General features: G+C 35.9%; 1 protein-coding gene across 1 annotated transcript; it reads right to left on the reverse strand.

The window, feature by feature from the left end:
- Nucleotides 1–597: 597 nt before the first annotated feature.
- Nucleotides 598–4,166, reverse strand: LOC113278036. The gene is made up of 4 exons (XM_026526982.1): nucleotides 3,963–4,166; nucleotides 2,637–2,676; nucleotides 2,048–2,185; nucleotides 598–1,401 (listed from the first exon to the last, which is right to left on the reverse strand). The coding sequence occupies exons 3-4, from the start codon at nucleotides 2,173–2,175 to the stop codon at nucleotides 915–917; spliced, it is 615 nt and encodes a 204-aa protein (XP_026382767.1). The 5' UTR covers nucleotides 2,176–2,185; nucleotides 2,637–2,676; nucleotides 3,963–4,166; the 3' UTR covers nucleotides 598–914.
- Between the last annotated feature and the right edge of the window lie 8,044 nt (nucleotides 4,167–12,210).

Here is a 12,210-nt window from a genome sequence, read left to right on the forward strand (position 1 = left end):
TAGAAGCAACAATAGAAGAGAATAATTCAAAAATCAAAGTTGAAGTTATAAGAGAAAATGATATAAGTTGTTAGAATCCATAATACCAAGACATCACAAGTTGCGAAGATCCAAGTTTTGAAAGTCCTTCTCTCATGGCCATGTAAATTTTTGTCTTGTAATTTTTTGTTTTCAAAAAAAAAAATGAAAAATGAAAAAAAAAATGATGAAACATCATTACGTTCTTTTTGTTCAATAAGGCCATAGGGAAGAAGAAATTTATAAGTCAAGCAAGAAATCGAAGAGAAGAGTTAATTGTCAAGGTTCTATGAGGTTCGAGAGTTTATCATCAACAATTGAAGACCGAAGAAGGCGTTGTTTCTACTGAGCACTGTTAGAGAGTCGAAGAAAGATGCATTTTGGTTGCTTTGTTAGTCTGCTTTCAATGGATGCCTTTTGAGGATGTGAAGAAGAGAGCAATGGATGTTTTAGGTTTCTTGCACAAATCTTGTTTTGATGTGTATGGCCTCATAGATGTACCGGGAACCTCATTTAAGCAAAGGATTAAAATTGTTAGTGAAGAAATGTTGATTTTTTATGTTGGCCAGACATGTGGAGTCCCAAGCTTTTACACAATCAAATATGGAGAAGAAGTAAAAGTAGATATTCCTCCCGTGACTCCCAAAACAACTACTGGAGATTACAGCGGATCCAAGATGCTTCCACACACTCCCTTGACCCCTCTTAACAATCTCACGTCGTGTTCCAGTGAGGATTATCAGTACAAGAATGAAACCATCAAGGGAGATGATGGTGTTAAAGGTACGTTTATTTGTCCCTCTTGTTATTGTACTTTTGTATTATGTTTTTCCTGACCAAATAGTCACACGAATATTGAATGTTTTATTTTTCAGCGAGTACTAGTGGTCCAAAGGCTATGAGATGTCTTGAACCAGTAATGACTCCATCATCCAAGAAACTCCGATGTCTTCATGATGCGACAACAACTCCAGCGCCGGTTTTGGTTTTCCTTCATCGGGGAAATGCTTCATCTTAAGGTAGGGCTTCGTGGCGGGACGAGAAAAATTATGGTCCAACTTCCTAAAACTAAGACCCGAAATCAATGCGAACTCTTTCTTTCCGAAGGAGAGTTCCTTTCCACAAACCATTACGCGCATTTCTTCACGGTGACCCTTATCACCTTCATCACCCGTGGATATCTGACTAGCCAATAAAAAATGAAACAAGGCACTAGACCACGTTTGCATTGGCAGGTGCAGTAAGGGGCCAATTTTAGTTGACATAAATTTCTCTTGCTCGGCAGGAGACAGCAGGTTACGCACCCACTTCAAAACCTTCGGGCTCGAGTATGTTGTTACCTTGCACGTATAAGCCCGGTACCTGGCAGGGTGAACAAACATCCTACAACATAGAAGTAAATAGTTACACCAATTACAACATACAAGTTCTTAGAATTAAGTATTTGAGAGCGGAAAGCAGCAACATTGAAAAAAGATAAATAGTCGTACATTCCAACTAATCCAATAACCACCTGTATTCAAGTTGTAAAAGTGACTCAACGAATGACCGGTCTAGTTTCCGTTTACAAGTGTCTTATACCAAATACACCTAGAAAGAACAATGCAGCAACATAGAAAAAATAGGATTCGCATAGAGGCATCTAACTTTCTTTTATATATAAATAACTAAACTATTGTTATTGTCATTGTTCAAATTTAACTTATAGGCTATTAATGCATACATTTCAGCATTTGACAGGGAATGCTCAACGGTACCATCGGAGTTAAGAATAAGAAAAAAACAATAATGAATTCATGTATGAAATGAAAGACTCTAACAGTCTAACGGACATTAGAAGAGGGAAAAATACTAAGCCATGATATAGATTCCTAAATGATGAAGCAGATTAAAAATGAATTCAGTACTTAATATACCCTCTCTTTCTTTTGTTATCACATGTCGTTTCTCCTAAAGCTTTCAATGAATCTCCAGCAATTAAATTTTTTTTGGCATGACACAGTACATTAGGCTAAATGTCACCTATTACCTTTCAACACCATCGTCATATACCACTCTTTTGTCCTCCACAGTGGCATTCAGTGATATAATTTTCTCCACATGATCAGCAAATTTCACTTTTTTAGAACACTTCTTCTTCTTCTGTCCTGCACCCATAATTTAGAACCTACAAACATATTATAATCGAGATTATTTAGTTACTCAAAGTAAACTCCCGACACAAAGTTATAGTGATTAAGTAAAACTAAGTTCCTATCTACCTAAAACTATGTCCAACACACACATACAAGCACCAGCATAAATAATCTGAAAGCTTTAATTACCAAAACAAACTAACAAAGAAAAGGCGACTAAATTAAAAGTGTTATCTGTGGATACCACATCCCTACGGTTGTCTAGCCGCTACCAATTGAACAATAAACTAGTTTTTACTGTGAGCATACTAAATGCTCATAAAATAGTGCTATACTTTGGAATTTAAAGCTCTTAAAATTCACGCAAGGACACTTCAGGTTTCTATTTTCACCGACTTAGGCATCATGCTCTACGCATAATCTCTCGCATACACTCAACTTCAAAATAAAATAAAATAAAAAACTGTAGAGTAGGAGGCGAACCTAATTGATTTATTTGTTTCTTCCTGAATTTATTGATCACCTAACAATGAAAAGAAAAATACGAAGGTCAGAATGGTAACCATGAAGCTTAAGCAAACCACACATCAAAAAAATTGAGCATTCATCCATGGTTGTACATAGATCTTAATCGACTTCAATTTTGTATCAAGCATTATTATCAACGAAGAAAACATTTCAGGCATTGTTTTTAAGCTTAAAATTGCTGCAAGACTAAAATTATCAACGATATTTTATTGTTGCAAGACTAAAATTATCAACATCTATGCAACACCTTAACGTAACTTGCAAGTTTCAAGTTTTGTGTTCTGGATACTGTCACAGTTAAAATTTCCTACCACCCACTCATAAGAACACCAAAAATAAGGAGTTTCATTAGACCTTCCCTACACCCACCAAACGTTTCAATCTTGCAAATACGTTATTTTACTGACACACACTGTTCTATTTACTTCACATCTAATTTCCAACCACCCTGGGCTGCATGGGGGTAAACAAGTGGAAGGCTAAAGCATTAACACTCAACAAACCAAATAAATGCAATCTTAAATGACAACAGTAGGAACCACTTATGCATCAAATTTCAAAATAGGTTCATGCCAGTGTTTTAAGTTGCAAAAGAATCATTGTTGATGGCCATATATCAGAAGAAAATAAAACTTCTGACAACGTTTAATCCTACCACCAAGAGCCAATAATGTAAGCATCATACACTACATCAATCACTATAGTTCCCTGATTCTTCAATCTAAACCATGATATGAACCCTCAATTCCTAGAGTCTATTGTAAATTCTAAAAATTAACCCCCATATACCCATCGATTTGTAAAGATTAAATAATGCGTTTGTCATTACAATAAGTACAACTGAAACATCAATTACACATCTTATCACAAAACATAAACGAGCAAGTTTTAAGCATGTTATAACATCAGAATAACAAAACCAGAAAATGAAAATCTGTGGTAATACCAGAAACTAACTTAATAACAAACTTTTGTTATTAAGAATGTTGTAGCACCAGAATAACAAAATTATAATCTATGGTAATACAATAAACTAACATAACAACATGATAAACAAACTAAGATTCAGTTTCAGAAACCCCCAAAAAAATCTGTAAAAAAAAAACCAAAAATCTAAAGACAAAATCTTATCTTCAATTAACCAAATAAAGTTTCAGAACACCACTTATCATTCAAAATCTTAAACACCTAACCAAAAATTGCCTACTTTCATTTCATATCCAACAAAATTGAATCTTAATTTCAGATTGATAACAAATAAGTTTAAACCCTAAATCATACCTTCTTTTTTTCTTCCGCTCGTTCTGAGGTTCGGTTGATATCTGTGTATCCAAATCTTCTCCCCTAATATCTTCTTCCAAATACCTGATTTCTATCCATTATTATTTGTTCTTCATAGATGGTGAATTGGGTATGTAAAAATCTAGGGTTTTTCTGGATTTTCCGTTATGGGTATTGGTGTTTTGCTGTGATCGTTGGTTAATCTCTGCTGAGAACTGAGAGAAAGAACAAAGAGGAAATGAGAGAAAGGTTCTAGAGAGAATGAGATAAATCTCCAGACGGAAATAACTAGGAGGTTAATCTCTCCTGACGTGTAGGTGACTCAGATTTTAATTTTTTCTGAAGTGGTAGCTGACTCAGACAATAGGGTGTGGACCTTTTCTAAATAAGGGTATAAAAGTCAACAAAACCCCCAAAGGGTACTTTAATGTATATTTCATTAAGGATGGCATTTTCAGAAACTTGTTTTCATAAGGGGCTATTTTCACACATTAAAGTTAGACTTGACGTGAATCGTAAGCCAGTCAGCTTGAAGTTGGTTCAGTGATTATTATGGAAAATTAGTGTATCTAGATGTCAACCTGAGATCATATTCGGTTCGAGACTTTCCAAGACCTATGAAAAACACCTTTGACTTTCGTCTATGGAAGTCATTCGGAACTCAAACTCGGTTTATAAGGTGACTTCGAATCTGATAACACGTGTAATCTTTTTTCCCTTTTGTTTTGTCTGTTAAGCACTTATATATCAACAAAATTGGTATCACCCTGAAATTTGTTGATGTGCAATGTCAGTAGAAGATTCTTGACCAAATGTTGTTAAAATGTTAGCTTTGGAATAGTGTAGAGTCCCCATATAATGGTTTTATTTTGTTTTCCAGGTGCTTAGAATGCAAGACCACCCCACAATACAAAGTAGCCTTTGAATATATATGAAAAACTATTGCCCAACTTATCTATATGAAATGGGACCCCTCCTACCCGGTGAGTTTAGCAGTCCAGTTCATGTAGGTGAAACCATTTCCCCCCACAAATCACCCAATTAGTCTTTATTTTCTTTTGGGGTCTTCATGGAGAAGCAATTGACAGCAACATCAATGAAACTGTGGGGTTCATACTCGGTCCAAAATTGGGTTGAAGTGCAAATCTTGATTGAGGAATTCACACAGCAACAAGGGAATTAAATTGGCTAAATTGTTTGGTGAAATCTCAGAATTTCGTTCATAGCTTCTACGGCGACAGATTGAATTTGGGGTTCCTCGGTGGTTGATTGAAATTGGATTTCGATTGGAGTTTTTGGATTAGAGGAGATGTATTTGTTTACATGCTGATCGGTGATGCTGAGATGGTCCCAAAATGTAGAAATTGGAGTAGTGGACAGATTGGGACTTCGATAGTGGCCTGAATTTGCAATTGGCAGAGGTGATACCAATATGGGGCCATTGAGTTGGCTGTTTTGGTCTGAGATGTAACTGGAGATGCGTAATAGCTACAGCAAAAGTATTTCCGGTGTCTTCATCATCTGTTGGCAGATGGAGTTCGACCTCTACTCCCGAAATCAGAAGCATCGGCTCTTGAAGCAACATGGAGAAGTGGTGGTGCGTTCTCTTGTCAACTGAAGTCGAATTCTAAGTGGTGTTGTTTAGTTTTGTTTGAAGTGGAGTTGTCAGAAGGATAGATGGGCTGAGACAGTGAGAAAATGGAGAAGAGAAGTTTGTTGCGGCATATTGGTGGAGCTGGATTACTCACTGGGGTTTGTTCGCTGTGTCTCGATGGAGTAAACGAAGAAGCTGCTGTTGAGATAACTGAAGACGGAACCAGGCTTGGCATCTAACTGGCGGTGCTATAAAGGAGTTGCGGCATTCGATAGTGATCAGACAACAAAAACTCGCGGCTTTGGTTTGCTTTGCTGTCAGGGGAGCGATGAATCAGAAGATAGGAAGTGTTGCTGGACAACAAATGGACAAAATGGAAAGTGAAGTTGTTAGCTCGATTGATTGGTGATTTGTACTGTCAACTATTGACGCCAGGTTGAGAAGATAAGTTGCAGCGAAGAAGGGGAGAAAACAGTTGAGGAACAAAGGGATTACCTGAAAGTTCTCGGTGGAGAAATAGTCACAGCAAAATCAATGGGGGTTAGTTGATCGAGCTGTTTTATCGGTGCAAGAAGAGGTTTGACCAGGCATGAAGGTGTTTAGACGGACAGAAATTATGCTTAGCTGGACTTGGAAAGAAACTAAACTCAGAGGGTCAAAGAATAGAAAGCTAGTATTGGACCGGTGGATAGGGCCCATGAGGCAGAATTATGTTTGGTCTTGTTTTGGTCTCTGAGAGCAACTGCACTCGTACGACTATACCCAAAGATCAAAGATCAAAAAACGGGACCAAATTTGAGTTTACTCTGTACTGTGACGTTACGGGATGAAGACCAAATTTGATCGAGCGGATAATTTAGTTACGTTTGAAGACGGGCGGATAATTCAGTTACGTTTGATTTGTGGGCGGAGATTTAAATTACGTTTGAGACAGGCGTAGGTTAAATTAACGCCTGACGACGGGCGTAAATATAAATTACGTTTCACGTGGGACGGGTTTTTAAATTACGCCCGTTTGTCAGGCGGATGATCATCTCACCGTGCCAACGCACGTAAAATAAAATTACGCCTGGCGATAACACGTTTCTTTAGCACGTATACATACACACGGGCGGAAGCATTCTAGTACGCCTGAATGGGGCGGAAGCATTCTAGTACGCCTGAATGGGGCGGAAGGACCATTGTACGCCTGCTAATGAGGCGTAAATTTTTTTTACGCCTATGTGGGACGTAAACGTAATTTAGATACGTATGATAAAACTAAAGATCAAATAGGCGTGATTTTAATGTCCATTTCCATGATCATCTCAGCTGGGTGAAATATTTCCTCTCTAATGCGTCAATATGGTTGTGGCTAACTCTTTCCTATAATGTGTTCCACCCATTTTCCTCCATGTATAACTAAACGTTTGCATAGAACATTTGGTTCTTTCCCTGATACTATTTTTTTCTTGCCGAATACAAACGAATGATATGAAAATGTGAAAGGAATTCATCTGGTATATATAGGTATAAAATAAACCCGTTATTAACATTCAATTTCAAACGTTCGAAAGATATAAATATCTTACCAACGGTCAAAAATCTGCTACGCAATCTCCAACGCCAACGTTCGAAAAATTTATCATTCTAACGTTCGAAAATTTTCATTTAATGTTTCATAATTTTGCTGATAAGGCGTAAAAAAAAAGTCTGTTTGAGAGGTGCGGAATTTTGGTGTTTGCCCCAGAGAGGCGGAATTTTGGTGTCCGCCCCAGAGAGGCGGAATTTTGGTGTCCGCCTGGCAACGCGCGGAATTCTTCTGTCCGTCTCATCAGGCGTAAATTTATGTTACGCCCGCAACAAACGTAAATTTAAATTCCGCCCCACCAACATACGTAAATTTGGTTTACGCCCGTTAACAAGCGTACTTTAAATTTACGCCCAGCATCAAGCGTACTTTAAATTTACGCCCGACTATATTAGAATTTGGGATTTGGTCGCGACCATATTTGGTCTGGAATTTGATCTTTGGTCTGGAATTTGATCTTTACTCCGTCCCACTGTGTTAGGATCTCATCCCATAAATTTGGTTATACTCGCCCACTGTGGATGCTCTGAGAGAACTGAACAGAAATCGGAAGGGGGAGAAAGTCGCTGCGGCTACAGTGCCGTAGAGAAAATTAAGGTTTTGAAGTGTTTTGATTAGCAACTGATTTCACTTGAGATTTATTTTTTTGGTTTTTGAGAAAGTCATGGCTAGCTAATCTTATGTTAGGGTGAAATGATGAACTTATAGGATATTTTATTTGTGTTCTAAATAACGGGTTTGTGTATTATGAGCTTATTGTTAGTGGCTTCGACTCTCTATCAAAGTTTTACTTTTTCGATGATCTATCGTGTTCTATGTCATGTGTAATGCATCGTTAGATTAGCAAAAGAACTCATTGAATCTTAGCGATAATTGATTTGTTTATGAATTTCTTTGACTATTTATGCCATGTATCTAGTGCTTAAAAATGCTACTTTAAGGTGAGAACGAACAATCTTTTTGATTTTTCTTGTCGATGATTCTAAAACGAAAATATCTTGTGCAAGAATACATTTAAGACCTTTGTGATTGAGTACAAGTGACTTGTCTATGACGGATTCCTAGATCCTTAACACATTCATAATCTTGGTTTCATTATTTTGCTTTCTTAATTTCTTAATCTTAGTTATCAATCCATAAATCTCTGAAATATTGAATTTGATTAATTAGTTCTTGGTATTATTTGGTAGTAGTATTTTCACACTCCCTCTGAGAACGACTTGTACATATCACTGTCTACTAGTTAGACGTTGTGCACTTGCAGTATTATTATTGTAAGTTTCCCAACCTATCACTTTTCCTGATCAACTTTTATGTGAAAGTATTATATCTACTCCGTAAGTTTTCTTATGTTGAGTGATTTCCGACTAAACTAATCAATAATATCTCCTTGTGGTTAATTTACCCAAGGTTTACTGGATACAAATCCATGTGATTTGTTAATGTCCAAAAAAATCCTTATTTTCTTATAAAAGTAAGGTCCCTCATGTTATTCTATTGGGAATGACATCAAATGAAGGAGAGTTCTTAAATGAACTTGTGCTTAATTGCCATATCTTTGTGGGGAGAGCGGTTGTGGAATTTGAAGGGGTTAACTTGTATCTTAATAAACTCCTTGATGAATACACTAAGTTTCGACTATGTGAAATCATCGAAAGAAAGTTTATATGTTTCTTTTTAGTTAATAATTATTTTTTGAGAATTCATTATGATCTCATAGTTTTCGTACCTTTGCCAATTTATATTGATAAAAAGGGGAAGCATTTTTTGGTAGTTCATACTACATACATATGATTTACGGATCATTATGTAAGGGGGAGTGGATTCCATTCTAAGATGAAAGTATTGACTAAGGGGGAGTGATACATGTCACTGTAGTATCATTTCAAAGTTGTGATGTAATTGGACTTTGTTTATATATAATAATACTATGACACTGTATAACAATGATTGAGAACATATGTTTTCGTATTGTTATTGCTACGGATCTTTAACAACAATGATGTTGAGTTGACACATTCAGAATCGATGGATAACTTGAAGTAACGAAAAATTCAAGGAAGTTGAAGAGCCAAGAAAATCAAGCATGATGGATCAGAAACTACAAAGTTTATCTATTTTGTAATCCATATGTATTGATAGTTTTTTCACTAAAATTGACAAATGGGTAGATTGTTAGATAGTGCTCAGTCTAACTCGCAACCGTTGTTATCTCAAGCTTGTTTGTCAAGTTTAGTTGATCAAAACTATATACTTGATTTCCAGTCTACTACTAGCCATGTCTCAGATTAAGATAGAAGTGTGTGGTTGAGCTTTAGACTTCACGGCGTTCACCATTTGAAGACGAATATCAACCGAAGGATTTTGGAGTAACTTTATCGACAAAAGGTATGTGAAGACTACGAACTTATATATCACACAAATTTTGTCTAATCTATCTTTATTCAAAATGAGACAAAGTCGTAATGGCTATGTGGACTATAAAATGCATACACAATAAATGTTTCGAGCTGAACTTATTTCATATATGTTTCTCGGAATATGAGTATTAAGCTTGTTCAAGATGATCAATTGAAAATAGCCTTGAAGATGGTATGTGTGAGATTATCATCACTCAGGAATGTTTCGATTTGATTCATTACAATCATGTGAAAATAACTTTGAACATTTTATATAATCTGTGTGAGACAATCATTTAATGTTAACTTGGGATTTTTTGTATTGATTAAGTAATCATTTGAGATTGACTTGAAACTAGTGGTATGTGTAAGATTATCAGTGTCTCTTCCATGGTTATATCAAATTGATCAGATGAGAGTTTTTAGAACTACTACTAAAAGTCTGGATGCAGTTTGATATGTGTACTTTGTATACGAACTAACTAAACTAATATGGATCCGGAACTCCTATTTGCGAACTATTTTTGTCAACTTATGTGCTGACTGGATCCAAAGATGTTGTTCATGAACTGGCTTAGCTAGGAAAGGTCCGAAACTTTTGTTCACGAAATTTGTTCCTAAACTGGTGGTTTCCATGTTATATCGGCATGACAACTTTGTGTTCGCGAACTGTGTTCCCGAACTAAGTTATCTGTGCTCGTGACTCAGGGGTTGTTCGTGAACTATGTTCCCAAACTAAAGTCATTGAATTGTGTTCCCGAACTAAAGTCCTTGAATTGTTAAGCCTATCTTTAGTACGAGAACTTGTTTGCGAACTATGGCATAACAATTCACGAACTGGTTTATCCAGTCGATTATTGTTCAAATGCAATGGATGTTTCTATGAAATATCTAGCACTTAAATAAATCTCATAAACACATATTAGATACATACTTGATCGCTGATTAATCGCTGGTTTATTATCAAGTCGAGTCTAAAGTGTTCATGAATAAGATTAAAAATCTTATTGTGTTCATTTGGCTAACTTAGGTTAACTACTATTGAGCCAACTCAGTGTACACGATTTAGGTACGGTTCATTGCTTATCTAAATGAATGTACATTTCATTTGTGTATAAGTCAAGCTAAACCATCTAATAGTGGATATTAATGCTTAGTTTCTAAGCTAACTTAGCTTGAATCTCAAATTAGGTTTTTCATTTAACGATGAAGATTGATTTCTTTGTGACTAACCTATCTTAGCTTTGATTGTAAACAACCCTAATTTGAAAGTCTATGTAAGGAGGAACTCTAGCATTTGGGAAATCTAATCCCGACAATCTCGTGTGTCCTAGTTGCAAACTAGAGTCGATTTCCTATTAACCCAGGTTTCCATTTCTTCTGAAAACCATTCTAGGGTTAACGACTTGAAAGCTTCATTTGGGATTCGTGAAGACAGGTCCAACTATTTTCTCTGTACTTGCGTACCCTGATCTTACTTTTTCCATCATGTTGAGTTTAATCTTTTCTAAGATTTTCTCGAGATTTAATCTCCAGCAGGTAAGATATAAAAAGTAATCACAACAGTTTCTTCGTCTCAGACTCTTGTGATTCCAAAATAACTTCTTGTGTAAATCAGTTAGATTACTGTAAGGTGACTAATATTTCTAGGCTGCTCTTCGGGAGTATAAGATCGGATTATTACTTGTGTTTCTTGTTCACCTTGATCTTTATCTTAAGACAGAAACAACAACAAAAAATAGACTTATCTGAGGGAGATAGATTTGTTTATAAGTCTTCGACTTTGGGTCGTAGCAACTTCTAGTCTGTAAAGGACGTCATCTAGGGAAATTAAGTGCGCAGAGTCTTGCGAGATTCAAGAGGCGTAAGGAACGCGGTTGTACCTTAACCGGTAGTCTCGTGATATTAATTTTCTACCGATTATGGTAGTAGTCCCAAATTCAAATTTTTCAAAAACCAATGGAATTTTAAATTTATCTGTTTGCACAATCGGTAGTTTCGTGATGTTTATTATCTACCGATTATACAATCGGTAGTCTCTTGATGTTAATTCTCTACCGATTATGGTAGTAGTCCCAAATTCAAAATTTTCAAAAACTAGTGGAATTTTGCATTTTTCTATTTTCACAATCGGTAGGTCGTGATGTTCATTATCTACCGATTATATAATCGGTAGTCTCGTGATGTTCATTATCTACCAATTGTATAATCGGTAGTCTCGTGATGTTCATTATCTACCGACTGTGTTAGTAGACCCAAGTTCAAAATTTTCAAAAACCAATGAAATTTTGAATTTCTCTATTTGCACAATCGGTTGTTTCGTGATGTTTATTATCTATTGTGATGTCATTTATCTACCGATTGTGGTAGTAGCCCCAAATTCATTTTTTTTCAAAACCAATGGAATTTTGGATTTCTGAAAGAAGAGAAGAATATAGTCACTTTCTGTAGATAAAAAAAAACACTAAACTACCGATTATGAAGGGACATATAAGTATTTTCAACTTATTTTGTCTTATTATGTCGCCCCTAATTCTTTAAGGATCGCCCCTAAAGACGCCCGGAAATTCAGATCAATAGATGATTCGAAATACAATAAAATGAATATATTAAACAAAAAACTAACTTTAAATTTATTTGTTTGGATTTAATAAAAACGACGAAATTATGAGATATAATGTGAGA

This window comes from Papaver somniferum, chromosome 5 (assembly GCF_003573695.1).
Source record: "Papaver somniferum cultivar HN1 chromosome 5, ASM357369v1, whole genome shotgun sequence".
NCBI lineage: Eukaryota > Viridiplantae > Streptophyta > Magnoliopsida > Ranunculales > Papaveraceae > Papaver > Papaver somniferum.